General features: G+C 66.8%; 1 protein-coding gene across 3 annotated transcripts in view; it reads right to left on the reverse strand.

Moving 5' to 3' along the window:
• Positions 1-224: 224 nt before the first annotated feature.
• Positions 225-22,944, reverse strand: part of LRP5 (LDL receptor related protein 5) — a 94,374-nt gene continuing 71,654 nt past the window's right edge. For 2 of the 3 annotated variants that reach the window (XM_051827847.2, XM_051827848.2), the window contains exons 13-23: positions 22,072-22,271; positions 18,055-18,263; positions 17,049-17,239; positions 16,448-16,657; positions 13,325-13,450; positions 9,339-9,575; positions 7,668-7,778; positions 6,337-6,573; positions 5,524-5,663; positions 1,664-1,761; positions 225-702 (exon numbers count right to left, since the gene is read on the reverse strand). In XM_051827847.2, the coding sequence (XP_051683807.1) occupies positions 441-702; positions 1,664-1,761; positions 5,524-5,663; positions 6,337-6,573; positions 7,668-7,778; positions 9,339-9,575; positions 13,325-13,450; positions 16,448-16,657; positions 17,049-17,239; positions 18,055-18,263; positions 22,072-22,271 (2,021 nt within the window). In that variant the 3' untranslated portion in view covers positions 225-440. The remainder of the gene's footprint in view (positions 703-1,663; positions 1,762-5,523; positions 5,664-6,336; positions 6,574-7,667; positions 7,779-9,338; positions 9,576-13,324; positions 13,451-16,447; positions 16,658-17,048; positions 17,240-18,054; positions 18,264-22,071; positions 22,272-22,944) is intronic. The other variant, XM_070065115.1, reaches the window with a different exon arrangement.

Raw genomic sequence — 22,944 nt, forward strand, 5'->3', positions numbered from 1 at the left:
AGCAGGGGCACCCCGATGTCCTGGACAGCACAGCGGGCAGCAGCCCAGGCCCAGCCCACATCCCGGTGCGAGGTGGAGATGCCGGCCCGTCTCAAGGAGTCGCAGGACGGCAACCCCAGGGCACAAAGCGTGGCCGTGACGGGACAGGCGCGCACAGGACCCTGCGGCCACCAGGGGGCGGCGCCCGCAAACCCCAAGGCACACAGGGCACAAAGGAATGGCAGTTAGGCTTAGAAAAAAACTCCGTTTATAAATATTTTCTCCACTGTACAAAGCCCTCCCAGCCCCGCCCACCCAGTCACTGTTCACATTTCTCACGTCTTGTAGAAATCCCAATTATATTCCTTCTTCTTTTAAATCATAAAATATATTTTTTCTTTGTTCATATTTAAAAATATTTACAGGGGTGCGGAGAGGCCGGGGCGGCGGCCCGGCCGAGGTCAGGACGAGTCCGTGCAGGGGGACGGCGGGGGCGGGAAGAGGTGGAAGTAGCTCCGCTCGGTGGCGGGCGAGGGCGGGCAGCTGTCCTCCGCCGACAGGTACTGGCTGTGCGGCGTGGGCGGGGGCGGGTAGGGGTCCGAGTCGGAGTTCAGATCCAGGTAGTACCTGCTGGCCTTCCAGTGGCTGGCACTGTAGTCACTGTCACACACGTCGGTGCTGCAGGGCGTGGTCGGGGGCGCCATGCCTCGGATGACGTAGGACCTGCAGAGGGTGGCAACCGGGTGGGCGTGGACCGCCACCCGCCCCCTGCCCCCCAGCACAGGGGCCCTGCAGCCGCGTGTCCCTGGCAGGCACAGGCTGGGCGCGAGGCGGGCCTGGCTTCGGCCGCGCGGTCGGGGCAGGCTCGCTCACCTTGGCTGAGCGTCCCTGAGCCCCGTGAGCCCGCCCACCTCAGAGGGTGAATGAAATTCCACGGGGAAAGGCTGCGGAGTGGTGACGGCATTAAGCACCCGACGACGCTGGCCACCGTGTGGCCACTGCAGACGCTGGCGACCCGTCGTGGCTTAAAGCAGCCCAACTCAGGACGTGGCCTGGCCTCCCGGCCTCCCCAGCTCCCAGCTCGCGTGGGCCGGCTCCAGGGCGGGGATCGTGGCGGGTTTAGGAGCCCCTGTCCTGCGGAGCAGGGACCCCAGTGGGCAGGAAGGTGGGGTGCAGTCCCCCGTCGGGGAGGTCAGACAGGGAGGGAGGAGCCGTGGGAGCTGTGGCCCAGGCTGGGAGGGCCTGGGCAAAGCTGAGGTGGGACAGGTGTGCCTGGGCAGGGGCGACAGCCTGGGACGGTGACAGGCAAGGCTGCTGTCACTGTGACGGCAGAGGCTGGATGTGGAGCTGAGGTCCTGCAGGACCCTGACCCAGCAGGGAGTGGGCTGGAAACCCAGGCTGGCCTGGGGCTGCAGTTCCCGAAACGGCCACTAGGTGGCAGGTGGCGCCAGGCTCCTGAGGGTCCCTTGCAAAGCCACCCCATCATCCCGCAGCTCCCCCAGGCTTTCCCCCGGGGTGGGGAGATGGGGTTGGGCCATGTTGGCTGACCTCCAGGTTAAAGGTCAGGAAGCTCCTGCCCATCCAGGCTCTCACCCATACCCTGCACAGTGACCACAGTGACCGAGGGCACTCCCCCTACCCAGGGAGGCCGGGTCTGGGACCCCTTTGGGGGGACCCTCCCTACCTGTAGGGCGTGGCCGCAGGCGGAATGTTTGCAGGGTAGAACACGTCCATGTTGTAGAGGGAGGGGTCCGTGGCGGGGGATGGCGGCGGGTTCAGGATCTGGGGAGGGGCAGGCGTGGGTCAGCGTGGCCTCAGCCCGGTGCAGGCCTTCGTCACGGGCCGGCTCAGCCAAGCTGGCTGACACTGCTTAGGCCCAGTGTCCTGCTCAGTTCTGGGCTGGGCTGGCGAGAGGGGCACAGCCATCCACCAGGGGGAGCCCTTGGCCCGCAGTGCCCTTGCCATCCCCACCAAGCACCTGTGCCACTGACCACTGGTACTCGCTCGGCCGGGATCTCGGAGGCAGAACCTGGACGGGGTTCCACCTCACCCCCCGCCAGCAGTGGGAGACGCCCCCCAAACCGCCTGCACGCTGTGGCCCGTGTGTGCACACGCATGTGAGGGCGTGGGTGGCATCGGGACACTCGGCGTGCCCCAAAGGACTGAGCATGGCCTTCATGCCACAGACCTGGGAGGAGGATCCTGGCTGCCCACCTCCTGGCTGCAGCACGGTCCCTGCAGAGAGGCCTCGACTCCCCAGGCCTAAAACAGGGCTAAGGGGCTGGGTGTGGTGGCAGAGGGTTAAACCTCCGTACGGGGGTGCCCGGTTCAAGTCCCAGCACTGCCACTTCTGATCCGGCTCCCTGCTGATGCGCCTGGGAGGCAGCGGGTGATGGCCCAAGTGCTTGGGCCCCTGCAGACCACATCGCAGACCCAAACGGAGCTCTGGGCTCCTGGCTTCAGCCTGGCCCAGGCCTGGCCGTGGCGGCCGTCTGGGGAGCGAACCAGTGCATGGAAGATCTCTCTGTCTCTCCTTCTGTAACTCTGCCTCTCAAATAAATAAGTAAAATATTTAAGGGAGACAGAGAGAAAGGATCGGTCACTTCGTTGTGTCAATGGCAAAACATGCCCAGATCCAACCAAAAGTCAAAAAACTGGGGCGCAAACATTTTCAACACTGTCCCAGGCAACAGGCCAACTTGCTCCGTGTACCTCAACAGGCCGAGTGGGTAGCAAGGCCTTGTAGACAAGCAAGAGAACCACTAGTAACCGGGCTGCACCCGCACCCCAAGTCCCACCTCCACTTCCGATCCAGCTCCTGCTCTGCACACCCTGGGCGGGCGCAGGGAGCAGCCAAGTACTTGGGTCCCCGTGGGAGACCTGGATCGAGCCGTGGGCTCATGGCTTCAGGCTGACCCTGTCCGACTGTTGTGGGCATTTGGGCAGTGAACTACCAACAGAAGTTCTCTGTCGCTCTCCGCCTTTGTTCAAAGACAACGAAAATAGAGAAGTAATTCTCTTTTGAAAGAACATACCTTTGGAGGAAACAAAACAGCCGTTTCCTAAACACACATGACAGGTGCAGCCCCGTTTGTCAGGAAACATTAAGAATGGAGTGGATGCCACCTGTGCTGGGGCTGCGGGAGCCCTAGCTGGCGGCAGCATTGTGGGTGTGGCCCCCTGCTGGCGGGAAGAAGGACTGCCCCAGGACGGGACACTTGGTACCAGCCGTCAAAAGGGTGGCCGTTCAACCCCTGTGCGGGGAGCTCCCCGCCACCACGGTGGGCCTGGCCACGCCCCCTCGCCCGGGACACTGGTCAGCCACAGAGACACAGAGATGCGTCAGCTCTGCCATGAGGCCGAGCAAACCAGAGCGCGCTGGAGACACAGAAGGGGGTGGTGGAGAGGCAGTCGGCCCCCAGCGCCAGCCCCTGGGCAGGGACAGGTAGGGCCCGGGTACCACCCAGCCTTCTCGCCGCCAGCCGGGAACAGGAGCGGTGCCTGCTCCTCAACGAGGGCTTTTACGGGGGCAGAAGGCCGGGCTCCAAGTCTTCCAGAGACAGAAGGAATGGCGAGGGCTTGGGTCCGGCCTGGCCCGGCCCTGATTCCGACATTTCGACTTAAGCGTTTTTGGCTTTCCAGGGGCATAGGAACCACGCACTGTGGAGTTTCCAGTCCCGATATTTTCCCGGGGTTGGCACCACGCGGCCAGTGGACCCTCCCACGGCTGGCCGGCTCCAGGGGCAGGCCCAGGGTCCCCCACGCTGTCTGCGGCACGCTACGCTGCTGAGCTGGGGCACAGTCAGGCTGTTCTCGGCCTGCGCCATGGCCAAGCTCTGCGGCAGCTCCTGCAGCGGCGTGGGGGGGGTGGGGTGGGGGTTGCACGGGTGGACAGCGCTGGGGCACAGGGGGTCCCCCTGGCGTTCAGGGGTGGGGCCCCATAACCAGCCTCCTGTGCCTTCTGCCTGTCGTTCCCTGAACACGTCTGACACAAACTGCCCAGTGCTGGTGGCTGTGCAGCCCGGAAGGCACGGAGGAGAGCCAACCTGCATGTGTCCGTGGACGGGCGGGGACTGGGGCTTAAGCAGCCAAAGGTTTAAAAATGCAGCCCAGTGCCAGCTCCGGCAGCCTGGGAGATGCCCCCTCCACTCCCAGCAGAGCCCGAGGGGGAGAACGCCGCTTCCTGCAGCCCCACACGCCGGCTGGGGGTGAAGACAGCTCCCGGGGGAGGAAGCCCGGCCTGACGCTGGGGTCCTCGCACATCTGAGGCTGAGAGCCGGAGGCGGCACCGGGGTCCTAACCTCCCACTCGGGCTTCCGCCCCGCCGCTGCCCCGGGAGCCTGCAGGGGATTCGATTCCTGCGCTGTGGCCAGCAGATAACGGGCTCTCTGCCCTCCGGCCCAGTGGTCAGCCCACAAGCGGGGGCTCTCTGCTCTCCGGCCCAGCGGTCAGCCGCGATCAGGAGGAGGTGTGGCCCACGGGGCGGGAAGGGCCAGCTCTGGCCGGAGGCCTGGGGGAGCTCAGACAGCAGGGGTCTGGAAGAATCAAAGAGCACATCACCGCGTATGGCCAGCCCCGGACGTCCACACACGGTGCCCCATCATCTGTGGTTTCAATGGCCCACGTATCAGCCATGGCCTAAAAATCCGTTCTTCTTCAAGGCTTGAGAGAGAGCCCACGCTCCGTGACCACCACAGCACATCACGGTGGCCCCGGGACTGGTGACTACCAATCTCCGCCATGATGAGAGTCGGCGTGCGTGGAAGGACACTGACGTCCACACCAGGGCAGCGGGGCAGCCCAGGGAGGCCACGGTGGGCCCTGGAGCGGCTCAGCACTTCACCCGCTGCAGATCCACGTTGCACAGGCGTGGCGGGGTGCCCCGGCTCCAGGGTGCACTGTAGCTGTGAAAGTCACCCCTGTGGGTGTCTCTCAGGAAACGGCCGTGGTTTCTCTGAGAACTGGCAGGGCCTGGGCAGGTGCACAGGGGGCTTCTGATGGGGGTGCCGAGGGGAAGCCTGTGCGAGCAGACGCCCCCGCCCAGCAGCTGTGGCCAGGGTGGGCGGCACAGAGCAGAGACGGGAAGTGACGCGCGGGGGGTGGGGCGGGGGAGACTGGCACAGCTCTGTGCGTAATCATTTTTCTCTCCGTAAATTTTTATTTGAGGGGCAGAGACAGAGACGCAGCGACAGGGAGACAGTCTGCTGGGTCACTCCCCAAATGCCCACCAGGGGAGCTCCCATGGGGGCATCGCCGCAGCCCCCAGGGTCTGCACTGGTGGGAAGCTGGGGTCAGCCGGAGCCAGGGGTCCAACCCAGGCCCCGGGATGCGGGCGGCGGGCGTCCTGACCAGCGGGAGAGGCCCCCTCCTCCTGCCAGCTCTTCACATCCCTACGTGGCTTCCAGGTTACCCACAGAGAACAAGTACCCTCTCCTAAGTACAAAATAAGTAAATAAATGGGGAGTTGTAGAACGTCATTAATGGAAAGCGCGGAGGGGCGTGGCGAGGGAGGAGGTGGGACCGCGCGGCGCCCGACCCACTCACCTGCGGGTACAGCGAGGCCTTCGTGCTGGACGAGTCGCTGGACGAGGCCCCGGTGACGTGGTTCCGCTCGTAGAGGGGCACGGCGGCCCGGCCACCCATCAGGCTCACGGAGCTCATCATGGACTTGCCGCAGGAGATGCCTGCACGGAGCAGGGCGCCGCAGGTCACCACCCCGCCTCGGACCCCCTCGCTCTGCCCACGCACCCAGCACGAGCTCTCCGGGTGGCATCTGCAAACCAGGAGACCCCTACCCCCCCACCCCGCCACCACCAGGCCAAGAGAACTTCCCAAGGGCTCAGCACAGAGCCTGTGGCCCCCGCCTCCGCCGGGGCTGGCTCTCTGCGGCCAGCACTGACCGTGACCACGGCTCCACTGTGGGCTCCTGGGAGTTCCTGGGAAAGCCTTGATGACATCACCCCAGGGGAGACCCGGTGGTCACAACAGGCCTGGGACAGTCCCTGAGGTGGCCTGAGGCCATGGGGGTCCCCAGGGTCAGCACCTGCCGAATCCGCCCTCTCGGACACAGCAGGGCCTGGCTGTACAGAGGGTACACCCACGAGCCCAGACCCGTCCCCGTGACCGTGCCAGGTGGGTGCCCTCGCCACAAGCCCAGACCATCGTGGGCTCCGCGGAGCCCAGCTGACCCCACGTGAGGCTCTCTGGGGCGGGTTCCACAGGACACCAAGGTCCAGCCCAAACCCCCGCCCCAAGGCAGGCTGCCTTTGTGGCTGTGCAGGCCCCCAAGTTGCCGTGCCGGAGAGGGGCCTTGAGCCACGTCCCCACGGCCCAGCACCCATGCCTCGGCCCGCTCACCTGTGAAGCGGCCGTGCTGGGAGCTGCCTGGGGCTATGAAGTTGAGGGGCACGTGGGGGGTCCCGCGGACGTACTCATGCGGGAAGGGCCCACCTGCGCCCGCGTAGCGCTGGCACACCACGCGCTGGCACACGAAGTAGACGCCGCCCATGACGAACAGGGACAGGATAATGCCGATGACGGGCCCGATGGCACTGCTATGAGCCGGGATGTCGTCCACGGGCGGCCGGGTGATCTCTGTGGGGCACGGACAGTCAGAGAGGCCAGCGTCGGCCCCCGCCCAGGCTCCGCCCCCACCGGCGGGAAGGGGACCATCCGGGCTGGAGAGCCCACCTGCCACAGACACACCCTGTCCCCGTCCAGGCAGGCGCTCCCGGCGGTGGCCAGGAGGGGGCGCCCTCGTGTTAGCCCGTGTGTCCTGTGTGTGGAGCAGGGCAGGAGGAGCGCGCACCTGCCCAGAAGGCCCAGGTGTGGACAGAGGTCTTGGGGCGGGCTCCTGGGGTCTCACTCTCAAGGCCTCCCGAGTGTGTGGGGCTTCAACGAGGGCAGCTTCCTATCGGCACGGCCTGCTGACCCCACGCCCCAGCCAACACCCAGGGGAAGAGGAGGAAACGGTGGGCCCGGGGACAAGGCCTGGCTGGGGGCTGGGGTCACGGACACACAGGAGGCTCAGCACTGCCCCTCCCGGAGGGCCCCCCATTGCTGCCTGGTAGCACCAGGCCCAGTAGCCTGGCCCGGGCAGGCATGACAGTGGCAAGGAGCCCTGTGAGTCTGTCCCCCTACACAGAGCTCAGCCCAGGGTCCCTGCCAGGAAGGGCCGGTCCTATGCCCCGACACGTCAACACGTCTCTGCTTCCTGTCTCCAACGCCAGCTCCCTTCCTGTGTAAATCAAATCTCCAAGAGCCGCTGCCTCCAGGAAGCCCTCCCTGGCTGCCCATCCTCCAGCCCTTGTTCGGACCAGGTCACTAAAGGACCCTATGTTGTGTGTGCATGTGTGTGTGACTTCACGTGTACACTCACAGACGGCAGGCTACCAGGGAGAGGACTGGCCCCGCCCTCAGGGAGAGCTCCGGTGACAGCTGCTGTCCAGTGAGGTCCCCAGGGGCGGGATGGGACGCCACGCTCACAGGGACGGTGCCTCTGGACCTGGATCCCGTGACCAGGCCGTCCCCGGCCAGGATTGCCCACAGCGCCCCCTGTTGGTTGTCGCCTCCCCACCAGGCCCAGTGCCCACCTCCCGACCGTCTGGGTCCCCAGCTCCCGCGGGATCACTGTCTGTCCGTCTGCCCCCACCCCCGCCCAGGCCCAGTGAGGGGCGGAGCCGGCTCACCACACATGAGCTCGTCCGAGCCGTCCACGCAGTCGGGGAAGGAGTCGCACTGCTGCCGGATGAGCAGGCACTGGCCGCTGGCGCACCGGAACTGGTTGGGCAGGCAGATGGCTGCAAGGAGGGGCCCCGTGCTCAGAGCCGCCGGAGCCCAAGCTGCGCTCCCGGCCCCGCCGCGACAGTCGGCACTCCAGACCCAGAGTGGACCACGGGCCCTTCCGGGGGCTCCCGGCAGCTGGTCCCCTCTGTGCCCACTGGTCCCTTCCACGGCAGCACAGGGCCTCCCGCACCTGCTGGGCCAGGCCCGCCCTGCACCAGGACTGACAGCCCTCGGGCTCCGGGCTGCAGGGGGCAGGAGCCACCAGGGGCTCCTGGATCGGGCGGGGAGGGGGCAGGCCCCGCAGGGCACAGGGAGAGAGAGAAGAGTGGGGTGAGCGCCGCCCCCCCCCCCCCGGGGACGAGGGGTCGCGGTTTTGTGAGGAGTGGGACGGTCTGCGGTCCCCGAGCCAAGGTGGGGAAGTTTGGAAAACAAGAGCCTGGAGCGGGCGAGGGCCTCACGTGGGGGCTGCGTGCGGCACAGACGCACAGAGGGGCCGGCCGGGGCGGGCCTCCCACGCCACGGCCAAAGGCCCAGGGCAGTGAGGACAGCTGCGAGGGCCGGAGGGTAAATCCTCGGGCTTTCGGGGCCACACACGACGCGTAGCTGTGCGATCCGCTGAGCACCGAACACCAATCTAGCACGATATTTACAGGTAGAGCTTTCTTTACAAAAGTGCACGGCGGGCTCAGCGCGACCCGTCCCAGACCCACGGCGACCCCAGCCCCACCAAGGACAGGGGAGCTGCGAGGGCTTCGCCATGGCTTTGAGAACCGTCTGGAGAAAGGACTCCCAGGCTCTCAGCACCCCAGCCCAGCTGGTCTCGGCGAAAGAGGCGGCGCCAGGACCCCGCAGGCTTTGGGGCAGGCGGCAAGAGCGACCACGCTAGGAGCTCCCCGGCTCGGCTGCAGCCTCAGTCAGTGCTGGCGGAGCGCGGCAGGCGGCCAGCCGAGCAGGTGCACAGGGGCTGGGGGGAGGCGCCACGGGAGAGACAGCCCTCGCTGTCCAAGTCTAGGGGAAGACCCTGCAGGCCAGAGTGGGCCCGGGATGCCTGGGCAAATCTCTCTGCAAGGCTGCTTGACTGGCAGGTGTCATGGCGCAGCGGGTTAAATCCCCGCCTGCGATGCCAGCATCCTGCACGGATGCCGGATAGAGTCCCGGCTGCTCTACTTCCGATCCAGCTCCCTGCAAATGCGCCCGGGAAAAGCAGCAGAAGATGGCCCAAGCGCTCAGGCCCCTGCACCCGTGTGGGAGACCTAGAAGAAGCTCCGGGCTCCTGGCCCAGCCCTGGATGCTGCAGCCATTTGGGGAGTGAACCAGCAGCAGATGGCTCTCTCTGTAACTCTGCCTTTCAAATAAATACATAAATCCTTTAAAAATCACACGAAGGCTGCTGAACCTGCTGGCGTGAGCACAGTGGAGGCCGGCCCGGCCCTCGGGACGGATCGTCACAGGTGCTCCAAGGCGAGGGTCCCCTCGTCAGCCCATCGCCCCCTTCCTCCCTCCCTGCTGGCCCGAGGGCAGGGGCTGCCCCTCGGCGGCAGGGCCCCGGGGTGGGGGCGGGGGTGGGGGCTCACCGTCGCAGTCGGCCTCGTCCGAGTGGTCGTGGCAGTCGGCCTCGCCGTCGCAGCGCAGCCGCAGGTCCACGCACTGGCCGCGCGCGCAGGGGAACTGGGCGGCCGAGCACACGGGGCAGCCCTCCTCGTCGCTCTGGTCGTCGCACTCGGGGAAGCCGTCGCAGCGCCAGGCCCCCGGGATGCAGTCGATCTCCCCCGTGGCACAGGCGAACTGGTCAGGAGAGCAGGTGGGAGGCTCTGCAGCCGAGACAGAGAGGCCGTCACGCGTGGCGCTGAGGCAGAGGGGGCGGGGCGGGGGACACACACTGCTCGCCAGCCCACCGCCCACGCCGGCGTTTGCCGCAGAGGACACGGTCGCTCCCTGTGCTCTTTTCCAGCGTGGAGGGGAAGGCGGCTGACCGGGAAGCAGAGTTTCCGGCAGTGGCCGCGACACCAAAGGCCCTGCCCGCGCAGGAAACGGCTCTGACCACCGAGAAGCCGGGACAGTCCCCTCCCTCGGGGCCTCGGGCTCCCCACAGGCCTCTGGGCAACCCGAGCCCCTGCCCCCTGCCCCCCTCAGGGCCCCAGGCCAGACCGTGGATCCAGCTGCACCCCTGGCGTATGCCTCTGCCTGGCCGCGCCGAGCGTCCACTGCACCGGCTGGGAGTGGGGGGAGCAGTCGGCGCTCAGTGCTGTCAGGGGCCTGGCAGCTCGGGGCACAGGCTGGGGCTCTGTGGGAACACGGAGCCCAGGGCAGCGGGGGGCGCAGGGCCCAGGGGTGACGCTGCCGGTGGCTGCAGAGGGGGACCAAGGACAGGCAAGGGCACCCCAGACACCATGGGCAGAGGAGCGCAGGGAGCGGGACGCCTCCTGCTGGAGACCCTGGGAGTCACCGTGCGGTGAGCTCTGTTTCCTGTTCTACACATTGGAAAGGCAGAGCGACGGAGAGAGATTCTCCCGCCCACTGCGTCACTGGAGATCCAGGTCCTTGAGCCGACACCTGCTGCTGCCCAGGGCGTGTGCCAGCAGCAAGCTGCCGGAAGCCGTGGCAGAGGTGGCCCAGGCACGGCAACGCGGAGGCAGGTGCCAGCCTGTGTGGCACCACAACACCTGACCCCACGGGGGAGTCTCTGTGTCACCCTGCTCCCACTCCCAACAGAAGCGTAACTTCCTCATTTGGAAGTAGGCCTTGGGCACCTCGTCTCCAGTCCCCACGTCGTCGGGGATCAGACCCTGCCTCCCCTGACCGCCTCCCCTGACCGCCTCCCCTGACCGCCTCCCCTGACCACCTCCCCGTGGGACGGCTCCAAGTGCCGCAGCTGCGCCCCACAGGGACTCCCCAGACAGGCCCCGTGACCCCTCTGTCACCGCGCACACTCCTGGGAGGTGTGCCTGGGGGCTTGTTGCTGCTGTTAAGTAGTTATTCATTTGGAAGGCAGGTTAATTAGAGACAGAGAGAGCGAGCTTCCATCCGCTGGTTCACTCCCCAGAAAGCTGTAATGGCCAGGACTGAGCCAGACAGAAGTCAGGAGCCAGGAACTTCATCCAGGTCCCCAGCGTGGGCAGCAGGGACCCAAGCACTTGGGCTGTCTTCTGCTGCCTTTCCCAGGCCGTGGCAGAGAGCTGGATCGGAAGTGCAGCAGCCGGGACTCGAACCGGCGCCCACATGAGATGCCAGCACTGCAGACGCCAGCTCCAGCCTGTAGGCTTTAAAGTCACCACTTGAGAGCCCCCGCTGGACACCTGCTTGGACGACACCCATCAGCAGCCAAGGGGTCCCGGCTCTCTCCTCTGTGCCCTGCGTGCTCCCCAACCCCGCGGTGGTGGGCCCCAGGTCTGCCATGACGCCTTTATCTCTGTGCGTGTCTGCCCTAACCCTAGCAGCTCGCTCCTTAAAGAACCCAAGTGAAGACAGGTGCGGGCCGCGCCGCAGAGGGGCAGAACCCAGGGCCGGGACGCGGCCAGGGCACAGGAGGCTCCACCGCCCAGGACGTCCTCCTTCAGGGGGAGTCAGAAAGCGGAGGCTGGCCCCAAGGAGGGGGTCCGGGCTGTCAGCCGTGGAATGCCCGAGACCCGGCCCAGGGAAACGAGCCGCAGACCCACGCCCCGTGCTGGACCCACGCGCACTCCGAGACGCACACGGGAGCTGAGTAAGGCACAGGCTCTTGGGAACAGGAAGAAGCCGCGGTGCCCACTGGGCTCGGTCACCAACGCCAGTGACGGTCGTCCCTGGGCTGGGCCGCCACCAGGAGCGCGCGGAGCGGTGCCCGAGCCCCAGGCCCCACGCCGAAGGCTGCGGCTTCAACTGAGCCTCGCTGACGGGACGGTCCAGGGCCTCTCAAGGGGCTGCGCTCTGATGGCCCACACGGCCCCTGCGCCGGGGCAGGGGTCAGAACTGGGGCTGAAGCCACGTTTCCCTCACTCCCTGAGAAGCCCCCGAGGGTGCAGGGTGCTCAGAGGGGTTCCTGAGCCGGGGGGCAGCAGCCGGGCACCGGGCCCGGGCGGCCTTGGCTGCTGAGCGCTGGCGCGGCGTGGCCACCTCCGGTGCCAGAAGGCTCCTGCAAGGGCCAGGGGCCACTCGTCCTAAGGCCCGAGCAGCAGCCGCACGGCACACACGTCCCTCAGCTGTGGGGAGTGCCCGGGGGACAGAAAGGGGCGCGTCCACCCTGTGCTGGGGTCTGTGTGCCACCCTCCACGGCCCCGATTCTTGGCCAGGACTGTGTGGGCATCTGGAGACCCACGTGGGTCTGGGCCTTGAGCTTGGAGCAGAGCCTGCAGGCAGCTCAGCAGGGTGGGCAGCCATGAACGTCCCATCGGCCTTCGGCCGAACTCCAGGGACTGGGCCAGGGCCAGGTAAGACAATGCTGCACCTGCGGAGCCACTGGGTGGCGCTACATGTGGCGGGGACGGCCTGACCCCCGGGCTTCCCAGAGCTGAGCGCCGCCCTCAGGGAGGCCCCACCCGTGACGGCAGCAGGCACTCCCATGGGCCATGGGAGGGACCCAGAGGCGAGCTGTCCCTTGGTGTTCCCAGCAGCCCCCAGGTAGGGGAGGAAGAGGCAGCTCAGAGCGGGCAGTGGCCAGCCCAGAGTTGCTGTTTGGCAGGGAAACGGCAGAGCTGGGATCTGAACCCTGGTCAGTCTGCCCCCACAGCCGCTGTTCTTGACCACGTGGCCTTAGGGGAAGCAGAGGATCATGGGTAGAAGGGAAAGGACTAGAAACAGAAACGGACTTCGAGACTTCGACACCCCCATCAACCACTGACAGCCTGAGCAGGGAGTTAGGAGCACCGCCAATCAGCCGTCTCAACAGGTGCTTCTAGAATGTTCCATCCACATTCTTCTAAGGCACACACGGCACCACATGCTGGGCCGTGAAACACGCCTGAACACATTTAAAGAATAAGAGCCATATCAAGGTAGCTCTCAGGTATCAGTACAGGGGTGGCTGGAACACCCCCAACTATCAGAATTCAGCAACACACGCCTGAACAACACACAAGCCACACAAGTCATCTTAGCGGGCGGTAGAAAGCATCGCCGCCGCCTGAAAACAAAACACGACTTAGAACTGGCGGGATGCAAGAACGCAGGGCCCTGTGGGAGCAGACGCTGCGGCTCGGCGGGCTAAGCGGCCGCTCGGACGCCTGCAGCCCGTGTGGGAGGCCTGTCCGAGTCCCGGCTCCTCTGCTTCCCGCCCGGCTTCCTGCTAGCACACCTGGAGGCGGCAGACGATGGCCAAGCATGTGGGTCCCTGTCACCCCCGTGGGAGGCCAGGATGCAGTGCCTGGCCCAGCCCCAGCCGTTGTGAGCATCTGCAGAATCAATGAGCAGAGGGAAGACAGTTCTTTTTGTCTCTTCTTCTCTGCCACTCTTTCCAATAAATAAGTAAGAATTTAAGGCAGGCAAATGAGGAGACGATCTGGAGACTGGGCCACAGGGGCTGTGACTCTGGGGGCCCTGCAGGCACAGGGGCAGCTCCTGTGTGTGGTCCCAGGGCCACGCCTACCTGCACAGGTGAGCAGGTTCTGCAGCAGCACGAGGTGGACGGGGCAGGAGCACCGCGGCGTCCCATCGCCCTTGGCAATGCAGATGTGGGAGCAGCCGCCGTTGTCTCGGGCACAAGGATGGGCGGCTGTGGGGACAGAGCGGGGGTGGGGTGTCAGGTCCTGCCTCCCACGTCAGGGCCAGGGCCGGGGCCTGGAAGGTGGAGGTGACGACGGCCAGGTGAGCCCGCGTGAGAACAGGTGCTCCTGCAGGCCAGGGACTCCTGAGACCACCAGACCAGGAAGGGGCAAGGAGCAGACCCACACTCTCCCCAGCCCAAGCACACAAGGAGCAGGCCCACGCCCTCCCGGGCCCAAGCACGCAAGGAGCAGGCCCACGCCCTCCCCGGCCCAAGCACTCGGGAGGGCGCACACCACACCTGGGCTACTGGAGGTGGGGTGGAGGCAGTTGGGGGGGGGGGCATGGATACAGGGGGCAGCGACCATCCAAGCCCAGGGGAGAAGGGAGGAGGGAAAAGGCTCTGCCCCCACCCCCAGGCCCCAGAGCAAACTCTCAGCGCCCCCTCCTCAGCACAGGACTCAGCAGCTTCACAAATGAGGGGTGGGCAGGTGTGCAGGAGTGGGGGAGGGGAGATGTGCGGGCCTCAGCCTCTCCAGGCAGCCACAGAGGACACATGCGTGGACAGGCGTGGTGCGTTCCCTAAAGCCTTATTCACACCCCACCTCGTGGGGCAGCAGGCTGGGTGGCCCACGTCCCAGGGGAGCGTGGAGAGCCCATCAGAGTATCCCCCACCCGCCACAAGCAAGCAGGGGACACTCAGGTCAACCCCCAGCGTCCGCAACCTGAGCCCTGCTCGTCACACGTCCCCCGGCCCGCCAGCCCCTTAGCCACGGGGAGCAGCTGGGCAGGGCACCTGGCCCCCAGCGACAGCAGCGAGTGACAGGGACTGGACGCCGATGGCTCCGCCTTTGCCATCCGGCCCCTGCAGCCGTGCCCAGGGCCCGTGAACCAGGGAGCTGATTCTGCCGTCAGCAGCAGTGAGGGGCTGCCAGCCTCCAGCCACGGGGCACGGAGCCCCAGAGAAGCCCTGTGAGCCCCCGGAGAGAGCCAGGGGCCAGGAAGTGAGTGCCCGGGACACCCCGCTCGGCATCACCACAGAGCTACACCCAGAACAGGCCGACGACAGGCTGGCACACCTGCGGCCCGCAAGGTTAAGTGCTGGCTCCTGAGCCCAGTGGGCAGGGGGATTCGTGGGAGTCGCTCAGACAGTCAGGAGGGCGAGGGAGGGGGCCAGGTGTGGTGTCGGGGGTCAAGGGCTCCAGGTAAGCCGGCCGGCAGCACGAGGCGCCACCTGGATGTGGTGTGCCGGCAGGCGCCAGGGAAGCAGGCTGGACGCCGGGGCAGCTGTGGTGTAAGCAGAGCGGGGGCACCTTGGACAAGGCCGCCCTGCCGGCCTCACAGCCCCGGCACGGAGGGGACAGGCAGGCAGCGGGGCTGGGAGGGAGGCCCAGGGACGGCGGGGCTGGGCCAGGCAGAGCGAGTGCTCAGCTTCCTGCAGCACCCGGGGCGGACGCCTGAGAGAGGAGACGCGGGAAGCAGGGTGCTAGCCCATCGCCGCAAGGGGTCCTGTCTGCGTGGGGACAGACCGTGGGCACCAGGGAGCGCCGTGGCTCTGCTCACGATGGTCGCCTCTCCCCAGCCCCGGGTAGGCAGGACTCCGGCACGCCCCCATTTCCCACTCCACGCGCCCGTTTCCCACTCCACGCGCCCCAGCTGCGTGATGGGCGGGGCCGGCAGGCTGGCCACTCCGTGAGCTCCTAAGGCAAAAGTGATGGAGACTGCTAATCAGCCAACACTGAGCTCGTCAGCGGGGACACGGACAGGGCATGGGCGTCACCACAGGGCCCTCTAAGCGCGAGGAGGATGCCCAGACAGGGCGGGGGCTCGGGGCTGAGATGGGGGCTCGGGGAGGATCTGGGGCAGGTCTCTTAGGACCGGGGGTCCTGGGCAATGGACTCCTCCCCGCAGCCCCAGGAAGGAGCCAGGCCGGCGACCCCAAGCTGAGGCCAGGGTGCCCACACAGTGCGGGGACGTCTGCCCCAAGCGAGGGTCAGCTTCAGACACTGGGTGGCAGGCGGCCACTCTGCAGCGAAGGTGAGGCCTGCCAGGGCCTCTGGACGCTGGACACACACCGACCTGCGGCGGGGTGTGTGTGTGTGTGTGTGTGTGTGTGTGTGTGTATGTATGCATGTGTGTGTGTAACTGCGGCGGGGTGTGTGTGTGTGTACCTGCAGCAGGGTGTGTGTGTGTGTGTGTAACTGTGGCAGGGTGTGTGTATATGTGTCTGTACCTGCGGCAGGGTGTGTGTGCGTGTGTGTGCGTGTGTGTGTGTAACTGTGGCAGGGTATGTGTGTGTATCTGTACCTGAGGTGGTGTGTCTGTGTGTGTGCATGTGTGTGTACCTGAGGCAGGGTGTGTGTGTCTGTGTGAATATACCGGCAATGGTGTGTGTCTGTGTGTGTGCATGTGTGTACCTGTGGCAAGGTATCTATGTGTGCCTGTGTGTGTGTACCTGCAGTGGTGTGTATGTGTGCATGTGTGTACCTGTGGCGGGGTGTGTGTGTACATGTGTGTACCTGCAGCGGAGGGTCTTTGTGTGCATGTGGTGGGGTGTCTGTGTGTGTCTGTGTGTGTACCTGTGTGTGTGTGTCTGTGTGTACATGTGGTGCAGTGTCTCTGTGTGTTTATGTGTGTGTACCTGTGGTGGTGTGTGTCTGTGAGTGTGTGTACCTGTGTCTGTGTGTGTACCTGCAGCAGTGTGTGTGTCTGTACCTGCGGTGCGGTGTCTGTGTGTGTGTATACCTGTGTCTGTGAGTGTGTGTACCTGCAGCGGTGTGTGTGTCTGTACCTGCAGTGGTGTGTGTCTGTGTGTGTACCTGTGTCTGTGTGTGTGTACCTGCAGCAGTGTGTGTCTGTGTACCTGCAGCAGTGTGTGTGTCTGTGTGTACCTGCAGCAGTGTGTGTGTCTGTGTGTGTGTGCACGAGTGTTTGCTCCCGTCTGGCGCCAGCCCCTGCCTGCCCGTCTCCGAGCAACCCCGCCCGCGCCGCTGCCCACCCCACGTACAGAACTCTTCCAGACTGACTTCCTCCACCGCGTGGATGCCGGTGAGGTGGGCCACGCGGCCCTGCACGCGCGTGCGCTTGTCCCCGGTGGCCTTCTCCACGCGCTCGATCATCTGCTGCTGCCGGTCGGCCCAGTAGAGGTGCCGGCCGAGCACGGCCAGGCCCACGGGCTGCACGATGCTGGCGTCCTCCAGGGTCAGGCGGTTGGCCCCTGGGGAAGGGCACGGGCTTGGCTCAGGAGAACGCAGGTTCACAGGGAGGACCCCAGGGCCCCGCGGGGGGCCCACGCCCTGGCCGGGGTGGGAGCGGGGACAATTCCCGGGCACCAGGCAGATGGGAGACTCCACTGGGGCCCCCGGAAGCGCAGCACCCACCAAGAAGAAAAGCTGGGAGGGACCCCAGGCACCGCCTCCTGCTTCTCCCCAGCCCACAGGGTGCGACGGGAACCCCACTCCCCCCGCGCAGGGACCCCGAGCAGCCGGCTCGCCCTCCCTGGGCCTGGTCGCCAGCCTCTGGCACGCGGGGCCCCGCCGGAACCCGCAGGTGCACCTGCAGGGCCAGGCTGCGCGCGCCTGCGACGAGGAAGGCAGGAGACGGCCCACCTGAGAGGTCGCAGCTCTCGATGCGCTTCAGGTCCGCATCCACCCAGAAGAGCTTGCCCAGCGCGTTGTCCACCACGAGGGCCACGGGGCGGATGAGGCCCGTGGTGAAGAGGACCTCGCGCTCCGTGCCGTCCAGGGCCGCGCGCTCGATCTTGGCCGCGCGGTCCTGCATGTTGGTGAAGTACAGGTGCCTGCAGGTGGGGGCGGGTGAGGCACGGGCGGGGCAGGGGCTGCCCGGGCCCACAGCGCCTCGCCCAGCACCAGCCCAGGCCTGGCGGCTCAGTGTCCGGCCCAGGGCCTCGGAATGTGAGCTTAGTTAGGGACGGGTCTTCGGGGGGTGAGTCAAGGATCTCATGAGAGGGCGCTGCGTCAGGGCGGGCCCACCATCAAGGAGGTCCGAGCAGGCGCATGCGTGCCGGGGCAGCGAGGGGAGTGAGGCGGCCACCGGACAGAGTGCCTGGAGGGGGGGCCCTGAGGGGCGGGCGGCGGGGTCCGCTGCTGCATGGGACCCCGCGTCCAGGCTGGAGCCCTTGGTTCCAGCCTCGGCCGCTCCACTTCCAATCCGCCTCCCTGCTAATGCACGTGGGAAGGCTGCAGGTGACAGCTCCAGTGCTCGGGCCCTGCCAGCCACGCGGGAGACCCGGATGCAGCTCCCGGCTGCAGCCTGGACCAGCCCAGCTGTTTGCAGCTGTTTGGGGAGCAGGCCAGTGGATGGAAAATCTCTGTCTCCCCCTCTCTGCCATGCTGCTGCTCCAACTTTTTTTAAACAAGAGGAACCCCGAAGGCCACCCGAAGCCAGCAGGCAGTGCTGCTATGCCAGAGGAAGGCGGCCTGGAGCCAGCCCTGAACTAACCTCTGCGGTCGGCTTGTTAGAAGCCGCTCCCCGCCGCCCACCAGCACGGGCTGCCCCGCTGGGCCCCCTGCCCGTGACCGTGACCACGTCTGCGCGTCTGTTCTCCGCCCCGACCACAGGGCTGGGGCCCTAGAGAGGGTCGTCACTGCCTACCCTCGCTCGGCGTTGACGACGATGGCTCTGGGCCTGTCGCGGCCCCCACGCAGCACCACCCCCACGGCCTCCCCGCTCAGCCGCTGCACGTTGATGGTGTTGGTGGCCTCGCACGTCCAGAACAGCGTGCGGCTGTACACGTCGACGCTCAGGTCGTGCGGCTGCCTGTCTGGGTTCTGGCTTTGGCTCGGAGACGTCAGAATGAAGGGCTGCGGAGACAGCAGCGAAACCACATTGGCGCCAGGGAGAGCAGCCAGGGGCATCCCAGCGCGCCCGGAGGCCAAGACCCCAGCAACCCGTCCTCTCCCAACCTCCGAGTGCAGAGGCAGATCCGGACACCGGCTTCCGGAGGACTCGGCACCACCCTGGGTCCCAGGCCCCGTGAGCGAGGACGCCGGAGGGACCCAGCTGAGTGACACCGGTGGTCACGTCCCTGGCTCACCCCAAGTGTCCGCCAGGTGCGGGGCCCCAGGACCTCAGGCCCGGCCGAGACGTCTCCCTGCTGTGTCCCAGGATACGTGCTCCCAGGATGGAAGACCCTCAAGTATTTTTTAACTTAGGTCAGCAGATGCAGAGACCAGGAGACCCCTTTCACGGCCCCTCCCCCAAGGGAAAGAGGCCAGGGTGCAGGGGCGGGGGCGGGGAAAGAGGCCAGGGTGCAGGGGCGGGGGAGGAGAAAGAGGCCGGGGTGCAGGGGTGGGGGAGGAGAAAGAGGCCGGGGTGCAGGGGCAGGAGCGGGGAAAGAGGTCGGGGTGCAGGGGCGGGGGAGGGGAAAGAGGCCGGGGTGCAGGGGCGGGCAAAGAGGCTGGGGTGCAGGGGCGGGGGAGGAGAAAGAGGCCGGGGTACAGGGGCAGGAGCGGGGAAAGAGGTCGGGGTGCAGGGGCGGGGGAGGGGAAAGAGGCCGGGGTGCAGGGGCGGGGGTGGGGGAAGGGGGTGGGGGAAGAGGCCGGGGGCGGGGGCGGGGAAAGAGGCTGGGGGGGGCAGGGGCAGGGGAGGGGAAAGAGGCCAGGGGGCGGGGGCAGGGGCAGGGAAAGAGTGGGGGTGCAGGGGCGGGGAAAGAGGCGGGGGGCGGGGGAGGGGAAAGGGACCCCATCTCAGCGCCTCTCAGGGGCCTCCACCCAGCCCGTTATCCCCACAGCACTGCGTTGGCTGCATTTGGAGGATGTGTCCTGGCTTTGGGGTCTCCCGCACGATCCCTCCAACGTGATGGGTTGAGCAGGCGTAGGAAGCGGGAGGAGCCCAGAGCTGCACTCCACCCCAGAAGCCTGGCGCCTGGGACGACCTGGCCCCTGAAGCTGTCCTGACAGCCCGCACGTTCCGGCTCCTGGAGACCTGGCTGACAGAGGGGCGTGGAGCTCCGGGGCTGCGATGGCTGGGGGGAGACCCTCGGCCTCTAGGAAGGGGGGCAGCCAAGGGCGACCTCGCCCAGCAGGTCACCGGGGGCTGTCTTGGCTTGTTTCAGTGTCGACGAAACACGATGTCTCCAGGTGGGCAACGGAGGGGGCTTGCAGCCCAAAGGAGCCCCTGCCCCCGGCCCAGCCTCCTGGATCCGGCTGGAAAGGACCCACCACGGCAGCCCTGGGCTGGCCTCGCCGGCAGCCGCCAAGAGCATCCACCCTCCAGGCTCAGAGCAGCTCTGAGGACCTCGGCTCTGCACGGGCGACACCCGTGCCCCACAACACTGCCGGGCCTGGGCGCGTGCCCCAGCGCCACACAGAGCTCCCTGCCCGCGGATCTTGGCCGGCACGGCCAGGACTGGCTCACTGCACGGGGCAGGCTGCGGAAGCCGGGCAAACCCGGACTCTGCAAACCCCAGCTGTCCAGGACGAGCACCCGCGACACCGCCGGGCCCACGGCCCTCCCTGGGCGGCAGACGCTCGGGCTTCCTGGCTGACCGCAGAGCCCAGCTGCACCACGCAACGCTCACCCCAGCGCGAGGAGGAGGAGCCATCAGGGCAGACACGGCCCGTGGGGGCGGGGGCGGCACCAAGCCCTCATCCAGTGGGTAATGACCACTGTCCCGAATGAAGGAGCAGAGCCAGGTCCCCCAGGGGCCGAGCCGGCAAGAGCCACAGGAAGGGTGGGTTCCCAGCTGAGGAGCAGGGCGGAGCCTTCCTCCAGGCTGTTTCTTCAAAGCCTCCGCCCACTTCCTCCTCCGAGGCTGCCAATGGCCACTCCAGGCACCAAAGCACCGGAGCCAGCAGGAGGCACGGCCTCAGCTAACACCTGGGCCCTGCAGAGCGGTACATGCCACCCTCGTCCAGCAGAGGGCGGGCTTCTGTCCCCGCACCCAGCACAGGGCAGGTGCCCGGCTGTCCCCACACCCAGCACAGGGTGGGCTTCTGTCCTCACACCCAGCACAGGGCGGGCTTCTGTCACCCACACCCAGCACAGGGCAGGCTTCTGTCCCCGAACCCAGCACAGGGCGGGCTTCTGTCCCCGCACCCAGCACAGGGCGGGTGCCCGGCTGTCCCCACACCCAGCACAGGGCAGGCTTCTGTCCTCACACCCAGCACAGGGCGGGCTTCTGTCCCTGCACCCAGCACAGGGCAGGCTTCTGTCCCCGCACCCAGCACAGGGCAGGCTTCTGTCCCCGCACCCAGCAGAGGGCGGGCTTCTGTCCCCACACCCAGCACAGGGCAGGCTTCTGTCACCTACACCCAGCACAGGGCAGGCTTCTGTCCCCGCACCCAGCACAGGGCGGGTGCCCAGCTGTCCCCACACCCAGCACAGGGCAGGCTTCTGTCACCCACACCCAGCACAGGGCAGGCTTCTGTCCCCGCACCCAGCACAGGGCGGGCTTCTGTCCCCACACCCAGCACAGGGCGGGTGCCCGGCTGTCCCCACACCCAGCACAGGGCGGGCTTCTGTCACCTACACCCAGTACAGGGCAGGCTTCTCTCCCCACACCCAGCACAGGGCGGGTGCCCGGCTGTCTCCACACCCAGCACAGGGCGGGCTTCTGTCCCCACACCCAGCACAGGGCGGGCTTCTGTCACCCACACCCAGCACAGGACGGGCACCCAGCTGTCCCCACACCCAGCACAGGGCAGGCACCTGCTTCTATAACTTCTGCCCCGACTGCTCCCACAGAGATCCCAGCCGCCTGTGACCTCCACCACCAGCCGAGGACACACACCTGGCGCTATGACCTGTGAACTCGGCACTGGCGCTGGGCGACATACCTTGGCAAAGGGCCAGCCAGCTGGACAAACAGTGCCAGCCTCCAGCTTAGGGCAGGCCAGAAACGTGCATGAGGCAGCCCCGCACTGCCACAGCAAACCCCCAAGGAGCCAGCTTTCCTGCGAGGGCAGGTCAACGGTCAGCTCACAGTGAGGGGGTTCCAGGCCAAGACCACACAGCCCCATCAGCACGGCCTCCAGTGAGGGCAGCGGCACGCACGGAGGACGGGGCAGAGAGGGGCCAATCCCAAACTCGGGCTCCATGAGGACCCTCTGCAGAGCTCGAGGGGCCACACCCCACGACCTGAGGCCCCCCTCCAGGGCCCCTCCCAAAGGCTCGGCCGTCTGGGGTGAGCGCCATCCTGGGCCCCGGGCCTCTGGCACAGCAGGCCGTGGCGGACACTCCACCTGCTCAGCAGACACCGGAAACCACCCAGAAACCAGGAACGGGCAACGGAAGCAAGCTTCCCGCGGCACAGGCCTGCGCCGGGCGCTCCACGGACGGGGGACCCTTTGCTTCTGGGGTTTTGAGCGCTGTGCCCCAGCACTGCTTCTCCCATGAGCCCTGCGTGCTGTCGGCACAGAGCACCGACGCACAGGCTCACGGGAGAGTGGACCACGAGATAAAGGATAAATGGGCGTGACCAACAGCACCCACGCCCACGCAGGCACGGTCGCCCTGCACAGGGGGTCTCCCCCGGGCTTGGCCAGGCCCAGGGTCCCACACGGCTCAGGATGGCACCTGCCAGTGACGTTACCGTTCACCCTGACCAGGGCCAGGCTGCACAGGGGGCGGCGGCCAGGGGTCTCCCCACGGAAGCGGCGGTGCACTTGCCTGGGTGCCGTCGTCCTTGGCGCGCCTGATGGTCTGGCGCCCGTCCACCCAGTAGATGAACCTGTCCAGCGGGTCGTAGTCGATGGCGCGGACGTTCCGCAGCCCGTGCAGGGGCAGGACGAGGTCCGGGCTGCGCTGGTCGTCCGGGATCATCCGGCTGATGGCACATTTCTGGCTGAACAGCAAGAAGGCGGTGGGCGCTGGAGCAAAGCAAAGAGACCAGTGGGCGGCACGTTGGCGCCCGCAGGCTGCAGGGGACGCGGCCAGGACAGGCAGATGGACGGACAGGCGGAAGGACGGACGGGTGGATGGACAGACGGACAGCTGGCCTCCCTCCCGCTGGACTCTGAAAAGCACACCCGCACCTGCACGGCTGGATGTCCGCGGAGGAAGACCACAGGACAAAGGCTGTGCCCCCCCGTTGTGTGCAAGGGCAGGTGTCAGCTCTGAACCGGGGACGGCATTTACCATTAGAACTCAGGACCAAAGGAAAGGAATGGCAGCGAAGCCCCCACTCAGAGCCATGAACACGTGTGTCACCCACGAGTAGCCTGCGGTCCACCCACGCACGCCCATGTGGGCGGCTGACGGCACCAGGAGGGGACGGGCCTCGGGGAGTGGGGCCGGTGAGCCGCAGATAACGGGACAGCAGGGAGCCGCGTGCCGACGCCTGGAAGCCCAGTAAGGCGCAGTCTCCCTGCGGCCCTGGGTCTTGGTTTTCAAGGGAGCTGGGGCCTGGGGGCGCCCGGAGCTGTTCCTGGGCCTCCTCAGAGTGACACGGGGACACAAAGAACCTGCTTCCCAGGGCCCCTCCTTCACGGCGGAACGGGTCCAGACAGGAGCCCTTGTGGCCTGGTGCAGACATGGCACTCG

This window comes from Oryctolagus cuniculus, chromosome 1 (genome assembly GCF_964237555.1).
Source record: "Oryctolagus cuniculus chromosome 1, mOryCun1.1, whole genome shotgun sequence".
NCBI classification, from domain to species: Eukaryota; Metazoa; Chordata; class Mammalia; order Lagomorpha; family Leporidae; genus Oryctolagus; species Oryctolagus cuniculus.